Below are 23,170 nucleotides of genomic sequence, written 5' to 3' on the forward strand. Positions count from 1 at the left end.
CAAACATTAATCATGCAAATTATTTCAAGAGGACTTGATATATTTACTTAGTAGGTTAGAACCTACTAAGGTTCCACTAAGAACCTACTTTTTGTAAGTTTTGAACCTAATAAGAATATAGGTACTTAATAGGAGGTTGTGTGTATATAATTATAATTTTTCTTGAATTTTTTTTTTTTTTAGAGATTTTTTACTAAATTCTATAAGTACAGTAGATGGTTCAGTGTTTGTGTATGCACATGTAAAACCTTCTTGGCTGAATACTGTAGTTAGCTACAGGCTAGCTTATGACTAAAGATTTCTGACTAAAGTTTTCTCTTCCCCACTGACTCATTCCATTTGTCACGTTTACAGGCACTCAAGAAAGAATCCAGAGAGAAGCTTCTATGCTACCAGCATCTGTTTTACCTCCTGCAGACTTCGCCTCATTATCTCGCTACTCTCATATTTGCCATTCCTCCAGGCAAAACTACCAAGTTTATAGAGAATGTAATCTTTACTCTGTACAATTATGGGGCGAATGATCGTGATAATTATTTACTCTTGAAATTATTCAAAACTGCACTCGAAGAAGAGATAAGGTGGGTGAAATAACCTGGATCACTGCATTACATAATTTATTGGTGTTCAGCTTTCCATACACCACCTGAAGGGATGGGGGGGGGGAGAAGAGATGATCATGGTGTGTTTATGTATATAGTTCTATGCATTCTAGTTTATAATCACCCTTTTTTTTATACTGCAGTAATGTATATATCGTCTTGTAATTACCAAGAAAGTAACAATTGCACCGTTATTAAAAGATAAAAAATAATAAGTAGGCTTGCAAGTAGAATTTTTTTTAGTTCATAATAGTTATGTCCTTAATCATTAGTTAATCTGGGCATTTGTTTCAGGTGTAAGGTTCTTCGTTTGAGTGACATAGTATCGGGCAATCCCCTGGTAGTGAAGATGATTGTATCCTTCAACAGAAAAGGGGCAGGACAGGCTTCATTGAGAGATATGTTGGGACCACTCATTCACAAGGTTAGTTGTTATATAAACCAAATGTACAAATATTATTGCTCATAATTTTGTCGAGTGAAGGTTGATGTGGTAGGTTTGAGACAAAAGGAAATGAGAAGTAGAGGAATGAATTTTATATACGAGTGCTGACTTGTGTATGATTGGGGAAATAATGGATGGTATGAATGTTAAAAATAGTCAAGCGCATTATAAATGGATAATCTGAAAAATGGTGATGTTAGGGGAATAATTAAAAACTGAAACTCGTAGAGAGGTGTGTAGTGAAAGTCAGTAAATTACACGAGAGCATACTGAAGTGGTTTGGATATGTTAAACAAAGTGGTGATGGTAAGTTGAAGAGATTATATTTGACTGAAAGTGACAGTAAGGGACAAAGCTGGGTGGAAATGATTTATAAGGTGGTGGTGAATGTATTTTTATATGCTGTATTTATAATTCACAAATGTCTGCATACAGTGTCTTCAATATTTTATGCTAATCATTATCTGTCTTGCTTTTTTGTTTTGCTTTCTGATTCTGGTAGGCCATAAATATATAACTGCTTCTCTTATAATCTCCAGGTATCCAAACAATATTTGTTTACATCCTGTCTATTAACCTTTTCCTGTTTTTATTTTTCTAATGTTGCTAAAAAAGATGTACACCCATATTTAGTTCCCTATTATATGTATAACAAAATTAGGAGAGTTGAGATAATTTCCCTTTGTTCATGTGCATCCTGATGAGAATTGGGCAATATATGTTATTTACAGGTCCTTGGTGATACTAACATGCAGATCAACACCAATCCTGTTGAGATTTATAAGACTTGGATCAATCATCTGGAAATGAACTCTGGACAAACCAGGTAAGACATACACGGTACAGTAATATAGTTTTAAATTTAATAAAGTAATTTTGTACATTGAAATACACTGGATATAAGAATACAAGATACCTTTTATTATTTTATATTTTACCTTTATTTTATTTGTATGGGAGGTACCGTTCTTCAAAACCCATGCAAATCAAATTTTTATAATATCCATAGGAAAAATTTGATTAGGTTCCCGAGTTCTCCAAGTCGGCTATTTTTTTTTTTTTCTACTTCAGACTGCACATAATGAAGTTCAGAATGCAAAGCGGAAAAGTTTATGCAATTTTTTCCTAGGATGTATGGAAGCTCAATAATCTGTTGATAACTTGGTAGATTCTAAGATTAATTGTTGTAACATGTTCTTGGCATGAAATTCACCTGCATTTAAAAAACCTAGTATTAAAGTGCTGATATGTGTAACTTTGAGTTATTGTTATCCAATGCAAGACTAAGAATCAAAATATAAATAAAAAATTAAAATTGGAGTGCTGTATATATATATTTGGGCATTAGTAGGAAAACGTATAAAATACCATACAATAATGAGACTGAAATTGTAGAAATGTGTATCAGTTTGAAGAATAGGCATAAGAAGTGAGGAATTTAAATAAAGGTCTATTTATAAATGCAGTGATGAAATATGTAAATTATATGGAATTTTCAGTTGCATCAAATTCAAGGTGCATTTTGTAAAACTGCACCTTGTAAAACCTTGTAAAACTTATTTTTGTAAAACTGCATTTTCCTGTCTTGTATAGTGGTGCTAAATTTTTTCCAAACTTGGTGTGAGCGTTCAACAGTGTGTTTATATGCAATAACACAATGCTCGGTCTAATATTTTAAAATATAAAATGTTTTATATTTTAAAGCAAATAAATTTGGTTAAAACAAGAAATAACTTACTTTAATACTACTGTATTTACAACAAAACTTAAAGCAAGTTATTTGTTTACATTTTATCAAGTTATCCATTATAGTTATATTTGCATAAAGGTAAATTATTTGTTTTCAGTGCAGTGCAACTTCAATTTGGTGAACTTTGTTTCAGCAATCTCCAGTTACAACACACTGCACTCTCCAGACCTAATTTACTTGCCCATTTTGCCGAACAAGTGCTTGTTGATTTTGTGAAGTTGATTATATGTGGATTTGCTTAGGAGGCATGGCCAGAGTTTACGGACCTGTGGGAAAGTTACCCATTATTTGATACATTTAAATTACAATTTCACTCGGTGAAATTAGCCCATAATCCGGGAAATTTTAGAGGATGGATGGTAACACTTAATGACTCCAATCACATTTTTTATTATTTTTAGTAGAAGGCAGCAACATTAAAAGATAAAAGTATTTTTGTTGTCTTAAAAGTTACAACTTTCAAATGCCTCTTGAAGGTAATGTATGTATGTTTGTTTGTTTGCAATGAATATTGGATTTCGAATATATAGGTTGGTCCTATATAGTTTGTCAAATCGAGGTTATATTGTAGTTTATCTTAACCAATGGCTGGCTTTTCAAAGCTGTTGAGATGCTTCAGAGGTAACTGCACAGTGCAGTTTTCAAAAAATACAGTATATTAAATTTGGGAAACTAGAATGCGCTATAGTGCAAAGTTAGAATTAAGGTGATATGAACAAATATTACTAGTGTATTTGTCTTTAAAGGAGCCTGAAATATTTCTGTATGTCAATTTTTTTTCTGAAGAAAATTACCATGAATAGCAAGTAAATTAATTTTAATTTGTTTGGAAATATAGTGCAGTATTTACATAAGTAGCAAATTGACCAATTAACATATTGCATATTAATGATCTAATAAACAACAAATTTTTATGGATATACTTACACATTCCAGTGGTCTACCATACACTGTGAACCAGGATGAAGCTATGCAGCACCCTGAAGTTCAGAAGAGATTGGCTCAGGCCATCACTACACTGAAAGAAGTCACTTTAGCATTTTGTCAACAAATTACAGCCAACAGGGATCTCATACCATATGCCATGCTCTATATGGCGCGTGTTATGAGGTGTGCACTCCAGCGCCGCTTCCCTCATGTTCAAGAGAAGGAGATACTGAAGGTGAGGTAGAACTATTTAGCTTTAATACAGAACAAATCCTATGTTTTTTATGCTTGTATTTCTTGACATCCTCCAGTTCATAACGCCACAAATGTAATTCTGGAAGGGCTGAATTGTGGCTCCCTTTAGCTTGCTCGCTCAGATAGCTCCACAGATAAGTCACATTATTAATGGCCTACCAGAGACAATAGCCAGATCATGGCTCCCTCACAGAGGTGCAGGGAGCAGGGGATTGTTACAATCCTCCTCATTAAGGAAACATCCAGGAAGTAAAAGTGAAGCAAAACAGACAACTGCAAGGTTCATAGAAAGAAAAGAAATGAAGCAGCAAATGACTCTGCAAACTATCCACCCAGCATTTAGGTTGAAACCCCCTGTAGTTCCAACTAGCCACCACCACATGGCAGCACTACTGGGAGCTCCAGCTCCCCATGTCAACAGAGCTCAGGCATGTCATTAGTCACCATGTGAGGATTGCTCCTTGAGTTGCCGGCTTTAGTGGGTGCCAGTTTTTTTTGCCAGATGAATGAGGCCATCCTTTGGACTTTCTTAAAAGGGCCAATTGCTTGTGTACTGTTTCTAAGTTTAGTGTTTGCTTTACATGAGTGTTTCCATGTCTCACTTGCTGTGTGGACTTGGTTTATTAGCTCTTCCCTAGGTGATTAATTGGTGTTGCCCTGACAGTGACTTCTCGGGTGGGTCCAGAAGCTCTCCCCTGAGAGGTCATACTATTGTGTAGGGTGCCTCACCCTGAGTAATGCTGAAGAGTCTTTGACTCCTTAGTGGGGCTCAGGTTGGGCACCTTTTGGAGGTTTATTGTTGTGAGGGGGCACTATGGTTCGTGGTGCCTTCCTCTCTCATTGGCAGATATGTTCCTGGGCCTTGGGTTGGGGTTTTGTGACCAGTGCTCACCAGGCCTTTTAGGATTGTTGGGTTGCTCCTCTCCATCAGGCATGCAGTATGGTGCATGAGTTTGCGGCAGTGTGACAAATGTTTATTATATGAAAAACCACGAACACAAGAGTAAGCACTTGAGGCCGACACCTTATTTGGAATTGGCAGGACTCGAACAAACTATCATAGTGTGTGTATTACATTTATTAAAAGACACAGGGAATGGAACATAATACAATGGTAAATAATCTCTCTCTCACCAAATGGATGATTGTACTGTAAACTGATATAACTGAGGTAAGTAACCTCACATAGTGAGGTGGGCACCTCATGAGCACACGCCACACACCCTCTGTGGAATCTAGACTCTCTCTGTTCTCATGGGGTGCAGACATGCTACACTCTCAAAAATGGGCAGGAAAACTTTACACATACAGAAGCATGAACATTAGAGAATGTAAAATTCAACATACTTTGAAACATGAAAATTAAAAAAAAAAAAAAAAAAAAAAAAAGAGAAAACATTTAGATTAATAATAAAAGTTAGACTATAAAGTCTAATAACACCAATCAAACAACAAAAGCTAGATTTAATATACGTGTCATTACAGGTATATCAATCTAGCCTTTTGGCTGGACTGATCGAGGTGGAGGTTCATTTAATTCTTCAGTCCAGCTGTTGCTCTAATTGTTGGCCAGATTGGAGACTTACACAGGCTGGGTGATCCTTCTGGCTCCTTGATGACTGGCTCGGCCTTGGTTTCTCGATATTCTGGCCCACTGTCTGAACCCGGATGTTTTTCCATGGCTCCACCTCTAGGGGAATCAGGCCGGAGACATAACTTGCTGGTTCACTGTCCTCCTCCATCCAAGCAGCTAGTTATTTTTGTGTGTGTGTATCACCATTTGTATGGTGTACAGGGGCGTGATTATTGGTTCCCATCTGTGCCTTTCATTTCAGTAACTTAAAAATCCACAAAAATCTTTGTTTATATATTTGTGTATCCAAATATGAATAAACAAGTATTTATCATTTGTTATACAAAAAATCCAGAAGCTTTGGTGGACAAATTTTGGGAAATCAGGATTTCCAGCAAAATTGATTCAGGTCTGGAACAATATAATCTAAATTTTTTTGTTTGCCCTTTATTACCTTCCTATTTGTTCAGAGCTGATACCTCCCCACCTTCTGCAAGTGGGAAATGATGTAATAATAACGATGCACAATAATCAGACCTAAAATTAGGCATAGTATGTGGAACCTGTTGAAACAACTTCATCACAGCTCATATATATACACACCTATATTATATTATTATTGCCTTACTATTGCTGAACTTGAATCACTACACAATTTTAACATTTCCACTTTTATTTTAGACCACATAAATTTTTACTATTGCTTTGCACTATTCATTCACCAAGGTTTTGCCCAATATTGTAGAAATGCATTAACTGCTTGCTCTTCAGACTCTTAATTTTTTGCTTAGAAAACTTTGCAACCCTTTCCAAAATATTTTTTTAATTATATTTTGAGTGTTTGATCATTCTAGTCTACAAGATTACTGCCTTCTTTGTAATACAGCAATGAAGCTATTTCTGTCTTCTACTTGTAATACATCAATGATGCTCATAATTGTTAGTGAGATCATTTTTGTACATAATAACAATTAATTTATTATTTCACAGGTGGTGGGAAATCTTGTCTATTATCGCTATATCAACTCTGCAATTGTGGCTCCTGATGCTTTTGACATTGTGACTGTAACTCCTGAGCAAAAATTAAACAATAACCAGCGTCGCAATCTTGCCAGCATTGCAAAAATTCTTCAGTTTGCTGCTTCTAAGAAGGGTGAGAACATATTCACTACTATTGCATTGAATGGGCAAAATATTTTGGCTAGTTGGAACTAGATTTGTGCTTTGTTAGATTATAATGATAAATTAATGTAAGTCTGAGTGCCATAAACACAATTAGAGAGTAATGTAAACATGAGGAGCCTATTACTCTTCAATCTCCTGCCAACAAATATAAAAAATGTTGCTGGAACAATAGTGAAAACTTTCAAGAGAAAAGTGGAAAAGTGTCTGCTCAAGTTACAGGATTAGTGTGACCATGATGGTTATGTTCAACCTTGTGGCTATGAAGGCAAACAGCCAGGAAAGGTTGGCCACAGGTATCATAATATGTATCACAAAATATAATGAAGTATGAATTGCAATCAGAATGTATTAAACGAGAAAGTTGAAATGTGGAATGTTTAGACAAAATAGAGCAATAGGCAACTTTCATCTAGTAATTAAAAATAAAATCTGTTACTCTGTTCCTATGCATTTTACCAAAAATTACCCCTTACATTTATTAAAAGAATGGCTACTAAAATTTAAACTAGTGAATATCAATCCTCAAATATAGATAGAATTATTATTAATTTGTTTAAGATAAAAATCTATTGAATTCCTCCCCAGGATTTGGTGATGAAGCATCACATCTAAAGTGCCTCAATCCTTTCATTGTGGAGTGCCACGAGAAGTTCAAGACTTTCTTTCGTCAATGCTGCGAAGTGGACGAGCCAGAAGCAGTGTATAATGTTACACAGTACTCTGAGGCAACACTAATTGTTAAGCCAACTATTTACATTACTGTGCAGGTATTCTTGTTTTGTGTTTTTCTTGGAGTTAATTTGTTCATTGTTAATATGTAGGTACAGTATTGCATCATTGTAACTGAAATTGGGATGTTATTCATTCACAACCTGTACTAATACGTTGCTCATCACCAACTTATGAGATACGTTAGACTTCTACATCCCAGTTGATCTCGCCATATTACAGTGAAACTTTACCATTATACATCTTTGCTTATACACATCTGTTAGACCAGTCTGTAAGTATACTGCTCCACCATGAAACCACATTTTGTAAAGCACGAAGAAAATTAACATAGGTGTTGGAACAATCAACATTCTCAGTTTGTGGTGGCAGTATGAAAGAGAAATGGAAAGTCAGGAGGTATAAATTCATGAAGTAAAATGGCTACAGTATGAGGCAGAACTCGAAAGCAGAATCTCATTTCCTGAAGAGGCAACTAGGTAAGCACCTTTAAATAGAATCTGGGGGCTTCTTTTATGTCTCATTCAAATACATTATTGTATAATTTCCTCTTTGTGCTTAGAGGTTTTGAGATCTAGCTTTAGGGATCCACCTTATTGATGCTGGAATATTTTCATATTTATTCATCATTCTCTGTTTGCTCATGCTGCATATGTCACCCTTAGTTGCTCACTTAGACCTAATGCCTTCACATCCAGTAATGGTGCCCTCGAATGTTTTTCAAAATGGCGTGTTTACTGGAGGCCTGAGAAAGCCGATGTGAGCCACATGTACCCATAGGAGATTTAAATCTTATGCTGTACCCTAATACAGCCCCAGCCATGGTGCACAGTGCCAGGGGTTAATCTAATTTAGCTGAATATTCCATTATATCCAGACTTTTAGGGAATATCATTTGTAATTTCATACTACAAATGTGTTAATTTCAATTCTTCATGCATAACATCTTGCTTTTATATGCACTGTATAAACTTTCAACCATTTCTTCTTATTAGGAAATATGTGAGACCCACCAGTTGTTATTGGACCATGAAGAAATTCTTGCTCCTGATAGCAGTGACCATCTTCACATTTTGTTATCAGACCTAGGAGAGCGCCCATCAGTGCAGAGTCTGGTTGGAGAAGCAATTGGTGAGATAGATTTTACAGCATTTTGGTATGGTGTTTTACTGTAAAAATTAGTTTATACATAAAAGTTGGGACCAGAGCCTTTCCATTATGATTACTGTATTACCACTGATACTGTATTTAGTATGCATTACTACACCAGTATATTTTAATAATGTTTAAACTACTGTTCTGCCTACAAAAATCTATTGAAATAAAATCATATGGTTATTACATTTTCTAAACTTATTTGATTTCAGTCGAGTAAAAAATTTTCCTTCAAAATTTGCAAAAGACAAATTATTTGTGTACTACTGCCACTTCTCACAATGTTGTAGAGATGATTTTTATACTGAGGCAAGCTGGCAAAGCTAAATGGAGCAGGTAGTGGTGGTTCATTGGGGATCAGAGTCTTGCCTCATAGGTGCAGGCATTTGTGGCAAAGTAATGTTGAATAGAGATAGACAAGTGTGATGCCTTCAATGTTGTGTAGTGTAGAGGGGGGGGGGGGTTGTAGTGTACAGTACTGTGATTATCACACAACAAATATAGTAAATTAATTATTAATTGACCATATACTGAGGGTATCTTGTCCAGTAGATTTAGACATCTTTCTTTCCTACTCAATTATTTAAATAAAATTTGTTCTTTTGTAATTTTTTGTTATTTTCCAGAGTCAGGATCAGGCACAGTTGGTCGAATGGAGGTGTGTCTTGCCCTGACTAACAAGTTTGATTTGACTGAAAAAACAGAAGATAAAGATGTCAAAGATTCTAACAAACTCTTTAATAGGTATTAACTCTAAGCTTGTTTACATAGATTTATTTATTAACTTATAAACTTGCAACATCAGCAGTCTTCATTATCTCATCCCTAATATATACCCATTTTACATTCTCATTAATTTTTTATACACCTGTTATTAGTCCTTATTTTGAATTTTGTGACTGCCCTACCTGACTACAAGAGTAGTTTGTGTAACTTATAAGGAGGTTGCAAATGGTGTTTCTCTTTTGTTGTATAACATACTTCACCTTTCAAACTGACTTTTAACTATTTTAACTGATTTATTTATGATTTCTTTCCAGAACAAGGCAACTCTTGATAGATGTCATAAAGTGTGTTGAGGGGGGAGTAGTTGGAGAGCTGGTTACAGGTCCAACTCTGCCACCTCAAGAAGAAAAGTACCGAAGCATCATCCATACTCGTAATCTACAAGAGCATCAAGCTAAAATGAATCATACTGAACTCAACCGCTCAAATTCGTTCCTTTCAGAAGCAAGGTATTGTGTACTTGTGAGAAGTATTTTTTATTTCATGCATGCTTTGCAATTTTATATAAACGGTACTGTACCCATATCAGGGTTCTGGTTTTGTAACTGATTTCTTTAGATAAGATGTGTATAAGAAACTAATAGTTAGCTTATCATGACTTGTCTTATTACTTCTAATGGTGACCAGTTATTCTTCAAAGAGGCTGTCCTCATTCAAGACAATCTCCTAATTATGCATTAAGAATAGCATATGTCAAGCCATTTAGTAAGAATGGGCTTGGTTGCCTAAATATCGAATGAGGTGATTATTTTTTATGCAAATGAATGTTTTTGTTAATGTTTCATATACAAAGAAATCATCATTTGTTTAATAGAAAATTTGTATTGGTGCTGTAAGAGCTTCTTGTATAGCTAAAATTTGTGATGGTAGTGATAAATATTTTAACAATTGTTAAATAATAGTGAGAAAATATTTTGCATGTTTTCTGTGTTTATTGCAAATAGTTTGAAAGATAATAATTGGAATTAAAATCAATTGTATCACATTCAGCAATGTTCATGTCTGTATTGCATTTTTCTTTAAATTAGTTTAATTTTATTATTTTCTGTTAACTACAGTATTTCCATGTACAGTGTTATGCCTTCTACTTCTCAGAGTTAGTCTTCACGAAGTCAAGACCCGCTTGTGTCACAACCTTCGTCGACTAGAAAATCAAGGTCTAAGTTCACGTGCAGACAATTACCAGACACTTCTCAATGCCATTGCAGGTGATATCGTTAATCAAAGACAGCATCGAATATGTAGAAAAATGGTAAGAAATAAGATTGAATTTAGATGTATGGTTTTTGTGAAGATAAAAGAATGTGAGAAAATATTGATGCCACATGATGGGATCGAACCTGTGTCCCTGTACCTTTGAGGCACACACAATACCGAATGAACCATGATGAGATGGTTTTATTACTTCACAGTTCATTCAGTAGGCTGCATGCCAGGGAAGTCCAGGGATGTGGGTTCGATTCCATCATATGGCCTCATTATTTTCTCATAAATGCATAGTATTTTTGTGATTTCACTGTGCTTGACTGTGTGTGTATACATTTCTGCCATTGTGTTTATGTTTGTACATTTACATGAATGTGTGTGAATGCATTTCAACTTTCACATGACAGTTTATTATATAAAAAGCCAGGGCACAAATGTACTGAACCTTACTGCTACTAAATGCTAGTGAATATCACAGCTTTGTTCTGAAACTGTACTACTGTAGCTGCATGTCCTCATTGGTATCAAATCACATAAATCAAATGTCTGTTAAAGATTTGAAATGTATTAACAGATAGGGTCCCAACTAGAAATAAAATGCATTGGCTATATTATGGTAACAATACAATATTAAGATTATCGTTTATTATTTTTGGCAGTTTATTTTCATATTTAGGGAAAGATTTATTAGTGCTAAATAATAAAAAATAACAATACTATACAGTGAGGGAATTTAGCCCTATATATGAAAATTACTTTGCATAGGAACATTGTATTGCATGATCATAAGCTGGAGGATAAGTTTTGGACATAATGCACAATGTAATCTGGTCAGTCATGTTAGAGACTGAAAATTAAGAAAAACTAAATAATCATATACCAGGACCAGTGGAAGACACATGGAAATATATATATATCCTAAAGATGTGTGTGGTTAGTAAGGCAAAACAAGAGATTGAGAAGAATAGTAGGAGAGGGAAGTATCAAGTAGGGCAGGTGTGACTAGTCAGTCAGAATCTAGAGATCGGTGGGACACATTGTCGGAAACTGCGGGATTCATCGAGATACAGGGTCATTAACCTAAATGAAATGTGGAAAGATGAATGATAAGAGGAAAAAAACAAAAAGTAGATTTGGGGTATGACAAGACAAAATTAAAGTACTTCAATCATATTCTGTGGTTGAGTGCTCAATAATCCACATTACTCATGTGCAGGCGATGTGTCACAATAACGTGGCTGAAGAATGTTGACCAGACCACACACTAGAAGGTGAAGGGATGACGACGTTTCAGTCCGTCCTGGACCATTCTCAAGTCGATTGTGGACCATTCACAATCGACTTGAGAATGGTCCTGGACGGACCGAAACATCGTCGTCCCTTCACCTTCTAGTGTGGTCTGGTCAACATCCACATTACTATATGTAGTGGAAAAGATCTCTAACCATATCTATATATGATAGAAGAAAATGTATGTATGTTGGTTAGCATTAAAAATGATAGAAATACTATCATAATGTATATAGAAATACAAATAAAAATGGTATTGGACACAAGGAAAAGCAACATTTATTAATGGTTGATTAAACCATAGAAGTTGTCATAATCCTGTGTTTCAACCCATCACTAAAAACCTTACAAGGTGTACTTTATAACTGGCTATAATGATGATGATTATGTACAATTGGATCAGGAACAGATGCATATATTCTGTAAATAGAATTGAAAGAAATCTAATTATAAATGTTTACTATTAATGGGAAATGAAATAAATGGTCATGAAAAGAATTTACGGAACCTCCAGGCCTGACTAGAGTAGGAAAAGTTTTGTTGCAGAACATTTGCTGCATATTGATAGGAGAAGCATACAAACCGTACCATCTGCAGAATACTAACATAATATAGGTCTGTTATAAAAGTATTATGCTTCATTGTCTTTACATATAAAAAACTAATGCCACTGGATTACTTAACAGGAACTTCAGAGATTGTTAGCAACTGCCAAACAGCTTGAGGAAAAAGAAAATTTTTATAAGGAACAGCTCGACTCCTATCAGACATACCTGAAAACCTGTCTTCAAAATATTGCTGCCAGAAACAAGTGAGTGAATCTTGTTATTGTACTTTTTTTTTTTTTTAGCCACCTTAGCCTAATCATTTAGCCTTTTATTGTTTTTTGTTTTAGTAATTATGTGTCTCTCTTCTGGAAAACGTGTGTAGCAAACGTCGGCAACTGTTCACTTTGACCCAATGTACTGTATTTAAATATTTACTGTATGGCTCCAAAGCTAGTTAAAAAGTCTAAAATTTAAATTACTGTACTTTTTCCTCATGCATTTTAGACCTTGTCTGATTTATTTACAGGAATGTACATCAAATGTATGGTAAACAGGGTGGAGAAAAAGCCCGATCTAAGCAGACTATCAAATATACTGCAACAAAGCTCATGGAAAAAGGTGTGCTGTTGCATGTTGAAGATCTTCCAGAAGCCCAGCAGAAAAACCTTTTATTTGAGATAACTCCCTTAGCTACAACAGGAATTTTCTATGTACAGGCCAAGTTTATGGGTGTCTCCATGGAAAATGTTGAGATCGACATCCAGGTGAGAATATATTTTTTCTTCATATACCATTTTGATTTTTAAGAAAAGCATTGTAAGTATAAAGGTATTTTTGTAAGAAAATAGGGATAACTAAAGTGAATGTAAAGCATGAATTCAATTTTTGTATGGTACAAATTACATATTGGTTTGGTATATAGCCCAGATTTTAATAAACTGTTGATGCCTTGGAGCATAAAATGCACCAATCATGCTTAGCCCTTTGGTTGCGCCTCCATTTTTTTCAGCCCTATCATTTTGAGGATCGAAATGCAACCATTTTTTTTTTTTCCATATTTTTATATATCTACTCAAAAATACTGCATTTTCCAGCTGTACTGCTAAATTAAAAGAAAAATAAGTATATTTAAAATAAAGTTGTATATTGATCCCCACTGTAATGCGATCACCGTTTGTGGATTTTTAGTTATAATCACCTGGGTTTTTATACAAATTATGTAAATGTTATGATAATCTATATGGATGTAATGAAGTTAACTCCCCACTGAGGATCCTTTGTTGACCAGTCTGTATTCCTGTGATTAGATTACCCAATATTTGGATCTTTGCTCCAGCTCTCCTCTCTTTTCCACTGTAGCTGCCTTTTCAGAGTTGTTTTTAGCCTAGTTGCTAAACCAGATGAATGTCTCACCTATCTTGCAATATTGTTTCCAGATTTTGTAATAAGGGTCATTAATTTGAAGATTATTTTATTTTTACAGGAATTGCTCCAGTTACAGTATGAAGGTGTAAGTGTCAAGAAAATGTTCTCTAAAGTTGAAGTCAATGTCAACCTACTTATATACTTGCTTAATGCCAAGTTCTACTCAAAGAAGAAGAAATAAGTTTTTAAAGTGAAACAATTTGAAAGATCATTGGAGTTTGATATACTTGAAATTTTTTTTAAATAGTCGCTTAGTGTGTGAATAAGTGGGAATGTTCTTGTAAATTATTAAAGAAAAATTTACATAGTAGTTAAAAATTTAGTGTTACAACTTCAGTCAAGCAATTTAAAGTCTGTGTTGCTCTTTCAGATATAGATTACTGTATATATGTTTATTGTGTCTGTTTAATGCCTTTGTGGAATTAGATGTCAATTTTATGAGCCACCCACCATTTTACATAAATTATGGAGTTATTTTTACTTCTTTAAAAGTATTCTTGTTAAATTTTTGCACAATATTATATAGCAGAACTTATCTAGCAAGCTATGAATGAGAAATCACATGGTAAAGTTTGCAGTAGTCGGTAACAAAATATTATGCAAAACGTTCAAGATTTTGTTTTCATTAAAACAAATGACGTGTCATTATTATCAATTTCCACTTATAAAGGCTGTATAGAAACTTCCTCTTTCTGTTGGAATATTACAAAACAAACATTACTTTTATACTTTATAAGCTTAAAAACAAAATACAGCAGCATAATATTTATCATACAGAATAATTAGGGAAATTGTTAATGTCAGTCCCTGACTTGTATATTGCTACCTTCCATGTTGAGACCTTGCTTTCTAGGGAATCTTCCCATCCTTGAAGAACTGATTTAAGGCAGTCTTCAGACATTTCAGATGCCCTCATTTCATAAAGAATGTGATGCATTTTAAACATTTAGCCAAAGACTTTCAAATGTTGGATTGGTCATCATACTAGAGATTGTCGTTCCTCACCCTGAAAAACGTGTGGATAGAGTGAGGTTTGCCTGACGTTTACATACAGCTGGCCAGGTATTAGGGTACAATTAAGGATGAGAAAAATGAGTAAAATAGTTCCTCTATGATTGAAATCCATTTGTATGTATTTTATTTTGCTTTCTAATTCAATACTGTACAATTAATTTTTGCAGATTTGTCTTTAGTAACTGTCATTATAGGCTCTGCTTACTCTATCCAGTAGTGTTATAGTTTTTGTTTCCTATTTATGTAAAAGTGAAAAATTCTCAAGGTTTTAAGATTTTATATTTTAATCAGATTTGTTAAAATTCAAGAAATTCCCAACATCTAAAAGCCATTGAGCTATATGTACTTCATTTCTTTGCCATATCATTCTAAACCATTCATAAAGGTGCTATTTCATAGAATTATTCCTAGTAAATAATGGTAACCACTTAGAAAAGTTTATTATAGTACTACTATGCCAGACAACAGTTTATATCAAGATGGACAATCAAATACATCATCTTTTTTATAAGTGCACATATTATTTATATTTCTTCTATGTTTTATCTATTTCCTATAACTTTTTTCCCAAAGACAAAATGGAAAGGATTTAGTACAAAGAAGTCCTTATTCCATTATTGTCTGTTCTTCAGATACAATACATTCAGTAAGTTTAAACAGGTTCTTCCACACAAATGAAAACTACAGTACATAGTCTTCCAGTCATTAGCATCTTTTATCTTGTACATCACCTTCATATAAGCCTATATGCTTTCTGTACAGCATTGTATATACACCATATAAAAGTATGGTAATTTTCTTTGTTTTACTCCGGATCATTTGTATTAATATTATCCTATTAAAATATTGTAAATTATCATTTAACATTACACATTTGGTGCACCATCAGTTTGTTTTCAAGCCATTCACAATGTAATTTTTCATGCACATCAATAAGTACTTGCTTCTTAAATATATTTAAGTTTTCTTACAGGATTTTTTTTTTTTTTAAGTTCATTTCATTTTCCTATTGTATAATTTTCTTTACTGTTCTTTTTCTTGCTTATCACATTCCATTCAGTACAGTACTACCAAATTTGGATATTTATCTTATATTTTCTCACCTAGTACAAGTATGTGCTTCATACGATTCTCTCTTAAACTTTTCCAGTTTAAACCATTTTATTTATATAATTTTCCTTGTAAACCATTTTTAGTACTTCATTTGCTCTTGGCTTTACTTACTAATTCCTTAACTTTTGACCATCTTAAACTGAGCAAGTCATAATATGAAGACTCATCTTTTAATGGTTTTTATTGCTTTTCAAACCTCATCTTATTCTTTTACCAACATTTCTATTCGAATATCACATCCACTTGTTAGCTGTTGTCTATTACCCCAAATTTTCATATCATATAACTGATTTTCCCACTTTGGTTCATTTTAAATCAAAGTTCAAAATGTAAAACCACTACTTACTTCATCCTGTCCCAATATATATAACATGAATAGATGAACTTTTTTTCCTCCAGACTAATTACTGTCTCTTAAATCCGTTGTTTTCCTTTCATTGGAAGTTATATGCCCGAATTCTTGATGTACTGTATTTGTCATATCTTCAGTGGGTCAAAATTGGGAGTATATTTTCATGTACAGTAAAGTAGGATCCTGATTTTACAGTGGGTTGCCTTAGAGGGAAAATAAAATGAATCTTCAGATCATTAAATTTCTGTAAGGCATTTGTTTAAAAAAAAAAAGTGCTTAAAAATTGGATTGTGCAGTATACCATAAAACAGTAGTATCAGGATCATGCTAAAGCCCTTACTTTTTTTCTAAGTCATATTACTTTTATAATCCTTTACAGAGATCCAGTCATCCTGTATTTATATTACAGTACTGTACTTTTATTTTGCTCTATTTTGCCATGTATGATTGTGTACATTGTTACCAAAAATTTTATATCTTAAGTGGTTATTATGCTGTCATTTACACTGAAGGGTTTAGACAAGAACAGTAGGCTAGAAATTTATTAAAATTTATGTGCCAATTTCTACTAATATGAAAATGAACATGACTGAGAAAGGTTTTATTACTTAGGTGCCAAAATTGTACTACTACTGTTCTTGATTATCTCAGGTTGTTTTAATTTGACAGTAATTTAGTTTCTTCTAATATATTTGTAATTTGTTTAGCTGCTCTTTTGTCACAATATCTAAACAAATTATTCATAATGTGGAATTATACTATTTTATTTTATCTTTAGTCAACAAGACTTAAGATTCAAACATAATAAACATTGATTTTATAAAGCTTTTAATTTCCCAATATAGGAGAGTAAATACAGATATAGTAGTGTTTTAATTCTCATGTTTGCCAGGTATTGGTTATAGGGGTCATTAACCTTAACAACCTAGTCTGATGAAGCCTAGCAGCTATTAGTTCAACAAGCAAACTTGGCAGTAGCAGAATACTTGGAAGGTGACCTATTGTGCAGTAGTGAATACAGTTGGCTTGCCACCAATTGAACTTCCTGAATTCAGTTCCCATGATATAGGTATCGCTGGATAGCCCTGGTTTCCACAAGAAAGGTTATTAAACGGAAGACATCGTGTGTGAATTGATTGATTAACTAGGATGAATTTAAACATTTATGCAGTAGTGTCTGCCAGAGAGGGAAGCCATGTATTATTGAGCTACAAGAAGGAACTTTCAGTTAAGACCCAGATAAGGGAAGAACCTTGGGTCAGCTAACAGTTTGACTGTGAGTCATGATGTAGCAATGATGTTCCACCTTGCCTTCCTTTGCCTGAGCTTTGGAGCAGACATGAGTGCTTGTCCCGCAATGGTTAATTCACTGGCTAGGCTGTTGGCTCTCAAAGAGCCTGGGAGAACTTCCCACATAGCCATCCTTGGCATTCTACATCGAGGAATCCTGCAGTAGAGACATGCATGATGTTTGTCTGATATACCAACAGATTTAATCCAGTGCACTAAGTTCAACACAAAGTTAACTCCACAAGATACTTTTCTTTTAATATATATGCTGGAAGTGCATTCCAAATTTATACTGAAGTAAAGCTGTTAACATAAGCTCAAAGACACCATGAGAGAGAGAGAGAGAGGGACTAATGATCAATTGAAATCTTAGTCGCCAACGAATGACATTAAATCAGGAAGGGTTGCAACAATTACATGAAATGCCTTATGTAATGGCATGACATTATCTACCACCATACATCTTGCATGCTACCATGTGCAGTCATGAGCGTATTATGCATCTTGCTACATGTATACCTTGTATACTGCTACGTGAAGAAGTGAAGGATGCCAGCACTACTACTGGAAAATCCTTGCATGTTGCCACATTCGGAAGGACTGAGACACCTAGAGAGTGAACTCCACCAATGTTCCACATGTGGATAGCATAAGAACCAGCTGCCAGACTACCTATGGAGCTACTTGTATGAGGCCCAGTCATTGTAGGTACAGCATTTGTTATATTATTGTATGTGTGTGTGTGCAGTACTGTACTATGTGATCTGCCAATCAGTCTTGCCTATCCAACACCTGCAACAGATGAAGGCTAAAATCAGTGAACACATGACTTACCTGTGGGGTAGAATCGTGCTGCAAATGAGTTGTGCTCACTAAGAAACTAGCTTACGTGTCAGCACACTACACATAAAGCTATCCATCTGTTATGTTTTGTTGATTGTCCTATTGAAAGATATTTGTGTGATTATTGTGCATGTGATTACCCAAGCATCCTGTTAATTAAGATCCTGTGTCCCAGTTTTGCATACCGGCAGTGGTTAGGAAGCAGAGTTACGGTAATTGACTGGTTTCCTTGCCAAGTGTTAACCGAGATTTTGTTCCATGGAGGAACCATTATCTATTAAACATTTAATGTGTGTCTGATGTAATTAGCTTTGACCGACACCAGTCTCAAGTAATCAAGCCCCTCTGTATTAGGAAGTAAGTTCTTAAATAAACATGTTAGTTGTTACTCTTGCATTTCCGTGAAACTATCTCCACAGATGTTGAATTGCTCGTGTGTCAACACTTGTACTGTATAAGCTTGAAATGGGAGCTTATACAGTACGCATATAAGTTGAATGGAACTCCACTGAGGGTGCTCCTTCACAGAACCACCCGCAGTGGAGTCCCATTCAACTAGCGTACCCAGGTATTGTACCTATTGTTTTAGTAGTTTATAAAACTGGACAGCTTTAGCAAGCCATATGCCATATGCAAATGGGTGATGCTACATTTAATTGCAGTCAGGATAAAGTAATATCCCACAGTGGGAAAACAGCAGATATAGAACTGTAGGTAGCAAAAAAAATAAAAATAAAAAAATGATGGTGGTGTAAAAACTGCAGGTAGTGAGGAAAGAACAGGTATATCTGCTGTTATCCCATTACCTGCTGTTTTCACCCACTATTGTGGGAAGGCAGCTGGTAGTGTGAAAACAGCAGGTAATGGGAAAACTATAGGTAGTGGGAAACAATTGGTAGCGGGAAAGAGAAGGTAGTGTAAAATAGCTGGTAGCTTGAAGCAGCTGGTAGTGTGAGACAGCTGGGAGTGTGAAACAGCTGGTATTGGAAAAACTGGGAATAACATCAGGTGACAGTGGCAGCTGCCTCTCCTCCATTGATAATGAAATTTATCCCCTGCCTATCTTAACAGTATACGTACTTAATGCCACTGCATATTCTTATTATATATTTACAATTATTTACTTTATTTATTTACTATTATAAACTTGTTATTAATAAACAATATTTTAACTCCTATTCTCTATGAAAGAATGTGTAACACAATGTAACCACGGTTATTCAACAACCTCCCAGCAAGTATATGAAATATTTCCGTAACCACTGTGAACATCTTCAAGATAAAACTAGATAGTTTTCTTCAAGAAGTGCTGGACCAACCGGGGTGTGGTGGATATGTGGGCCTGCGGGCCGCTCCAAGCAACAGCCTGTTGGACCAAGCTCTCACAAGTCAAGCCTGGCTTCGAGCCGGGCTTGGGGAGTAAAACAACTCACAGAACCCCATCAAGCAGGTATCAAGCCCCATCAAGTAGGTAATTGCGTGTAGACACCACACCAAATTAAATCATATACAAGCTAATAAAATTTAGTATTAATAAACAGTCAATTTCAAAATAACGCAGACTGTGAAGCTCAACCCAAATAAAACTATTAAAACAAATTGTATGGAAGGATCTAAATCCATCCTTTCAGTTACCTTTCGATGATTCCGAGGATTAACGTCCCCGCGGCCCGGGTTCTGACTAGTCCTCGGCGCGGTTGGTCGTATCCTGATGTATGAATCGCAGCCTGATTGATCAGGTCTCTTTTGAAGGTGTTTATCAAGTTCTTTTTAGCGCTGTGAGAGGTTGGCCAGCTATGCCCCTTATGTGTAGAGGGGGAGTGTTGAAAGGTCATGGGCCTTTTGATGTTGAAGTTCTCTCAGTGTACCTATTACACGTCTGACTTTGTAGATCGATTGACCAATGAGGCTTGCAGGAAAGAAAACATTGAGTATGACTTTGGACTATCTAATGCAATTATTAGAAACATACAAATTAAAGAAATTAATTCAGATTTAGAAGAACTAAGAAATGCCCAGAGACCTGAAAGCTACAGTATTAAAAGATATGACAAGTTTTGTAATAATAGGTATTTGTATGGGTCAGCACAGTAACCGGACCAGGCAATGTGACGTAGTCATTGCACGAATTCGCCTTGGCTATAGACACATCTAGCAGGTTAGTGAGGCTGAGCCACTACCAGAATACTCAGATTGTAAACACTGTGATAAACCTTTAATGCATTCACTAGAACACTATATTGTTGAATGTGAAACCGTAAAATACTTTAGACCATCTGGCCTTTTGTGCCACCAACTGTGTAACTATTTCATTGACTCAGGTGAGCCTTGGGTTACCGTTACCTGTGGCAGGTGGCTACAGGTGACAGATCTCCCAATCCTGAGCACTCCAGGTGCAAACTCTGTGAACAGGAACTGCGGCATGATCTCCCACACTACATCACCGAATGCCCAGTTATTAGACCTTTCAGACCAGTTGGCATGAGGTACCTGGAGCTTTGCAGTTACTTTATTCACTCTCGTATTCTTGAGGATATCCTCATATTGCACCCAAAATTTGCCAGTGCAGGCTACTAAACATATGGCCCTGTATGACTAACCATCCTGCGAGATGGGGACTTTTATTACCATTGCTGCCTTATTCACTCTTGTGTTTATGACATCCTCAAAATCCATCCGGAGTCTACCAGTGCAGACTGCCTAACACATGCCTCTATATAACTAACCATCCTGTGTGATGGGGATTTTTTAGCATCACGTAGTTAGCTTTTTTGACACACTGTACTCCACTTCATATAGTCTAGGGTAGCTGCACAAATGAAGATGTACCTCATGTATTAAAAAAAAAAAAATTGACTCAGGTGTTCTGGACGACATCCTAACAATTTAATTAAAATTTGCTTGTCCATTTTAAAGAATGAAGAACAATTTTATTTATATTACTTCTAAGCTTCATCACTTATGAACCCATTCCTGCCCTTGTGTGGCAGTGCACAATCGAAAGTTGTTTTCACATATTCATACATTAAAACATTGATTGTAACCATGATATACATGTGATCCAGCCTACAGTTTAGACTTATTGTCTTGTGTATGACCCTCTGTCCTGCGTGACAGTGAATACCACCATTATCCTCACTTTAATAAGAATTAATTGAAATTCTCAAATTAGGCAAAATTGTAATTAATTTTGTCAATAAAGATGTTAATAATAAATAATAATACTTTTCAATGTGGATATTTTGCATATCCTCCCACGCTTTCTGGTCCTATGTGGCGTTATTTCTATGTGCAGATTTGGAACCAAACCAGTCCTCCTTGTATTTTATGTGTAAATTATTATGTATCTCTCCTGCCTGTGCTTTAGGAAATACAGATTTAAAATTTTACGTGGTCCCAATAGTTTACATGTTTTATTATGGGAATTCTATCGGTAAAAGATCTTTGCGTGCTTCCCGGGTCATCACTTCCTCCAACTTCCTGGGATTCTCTCTAGTATAACTGTATTTTCCACATTTCCTATTTTAGGCGCCGTAAGTTGAAATCACCAAGCAAGATGATGTTTGGGGCAGGGGTTTGTGGGGGTTTCTAAGCAGTATTCTACATTTGAAAGTTGGTCTTTAAGCTGATGAGGATTTGCATCTGGTGATTTTTTTTACAAGGACAATCACCACATCTTAATTTCAAGTTTAATTACCAATAATTAATGATAATAATAATACAAATATTTTATTTATAATATGTACCTGTGCTACAGTCTGTATCTGTGATACAGTCTGTATCTTCCTTATATACAATGGATCAGATTACGTAATAGTTACCTATATAGTAGGTACACTATTTGTGTTTATTATAAGGCCATTATTTGAACGCTATAACATTCAGTTGATTATTTTGATCATGTTTGAAGTTATACACATAAACAAAGATTAGGAGCAACAACAAGGGAACTACAGGGAAACGGGTGTTGCGCTCCGTCCCCCAAGCTGTAGCGACGGTCTCGGCCTTGAGACTCCAACCTTCATGGGTACGGGTACAGCTGTGGGAAAACTTTCAGTTAATATCATAGATAACGACTGCCACATAGGAGCAAACAAATATTTACTAATGCCAGTTATGATTTTTTTTTTTGTATAATTTTAATGCGTAAGGGCACATTAAGGACTGAGGCATTCACCCCTCACTGTTCTCTAACGACCTAACCGCGACTCCTGTATAAAATAACATCCATTTAAACTGGTCGGTACAGCAGCGGCCTCGCTTCTTGTAGGTCGGCGTTCGATCCCCGATGGTCCTGATATTGTGCAATATTTCTTCTCATCCCAGACCCTTATCCACATACCCACTCCAAGTGTTATATATATTATATTGGTTTAGAGCTTTCTCGAGATAATTACCTTAGCTACTCTATAACACAAACGTTGCTCTGGCGGCTACAAACAATATTTACTGGCTCAGACAACAAAATACTAGTTTGCTGAACAAGAATTTGTTAAGACATGAATGAAATACTCATTACCTATTGTTTTGTTTAAATCTGGACCGGCTGGGATTTCGATCTTTAAAACAGGGACCTCCATGGACAGACTTGTGTCCGCGTGAGGGGTTAATATAGTACAAAGTGAAGACAACAGTGTAGAAATGTAATTCGCAAATTCTTAGAGTAGGCTTAAACCCAATGA

The 23,170-nt window shown here is 35.3% G+C and overlaps 1 protein-coding gene across 1 annotated transcript in view; it reads left to right on the plus strand.

Moving 5' to 3' along the window:
• The window catches only part of LOC123757870 (ras GTPase-activating-like protein IQGAP1), a 51,032-nt gene extending 33,853 nt beyond the window's left edge, over positions 1-17,179 (plus strand). The window contains exons 22-34 of the mRNA XM_045741765.2: positions 355-581; positions 897-1,026; positions 1,779-1,873; positions 3,734-3,959; positions 6,543-6,705; positions 7,323-7,504; positions 8,462-8,597; positions 9,248-9,365; positions 9,662-9,856; positions 10,503-10,659; positions 12,590-12,714; positions 12,978-13,215; positions 13,935-17,179. Of these exons, the coding sequence (XP_045597721.1) occupies positions 355-581; positions 897-1,026; positions 1,779-1,873; positions 3,734-3,959; positions 6,543-6,705; positions 7,323-7,504; positions 8,462-8,597; positions 9,248-9,365; positions 9,662-9,856; positions 10,503-10,659; positions 12,590-12,714; positions 12,978-13,215; positions 13,935-14,057 (2,115 nt within the window). The 3' untranslated portion in view covers positions 14,058-17,179. The remainder of the gene's footprint in view (positions 1-354; positions 582-896; positions 1,027-1,778; positions 1,874-3,733; positions 3,960-6,542; positions 6,706-7,322; positions 7,505-8,461; positions 8,598-9,247; positions 9,366-9,661; positions 9,857-10,502; positions 10,660-12,589; positions 12,715-12,977; positions 13,216-13,934) is intronic.
• The last annotated feature ends 5,991 nt before the right edge of the window (positions 17,180-23,170 follow it).

This window comes from Procambarus clarkii, chromosome 40 (assembly GCF_040958095.1).
Source record: "Procambarus clarkii isolate CNS0578487 chromosome 40, FALCON_Pclarkii_2.0, whole genome shotgun sequence".
Classification (NCBI taxonomy): domain Eukaryota; kingdom Metazoa; phylum Arthropoda; class Malacostraca; order Decapoda; family Cambaridae; genus Procambarus; species Procambarus clarkii.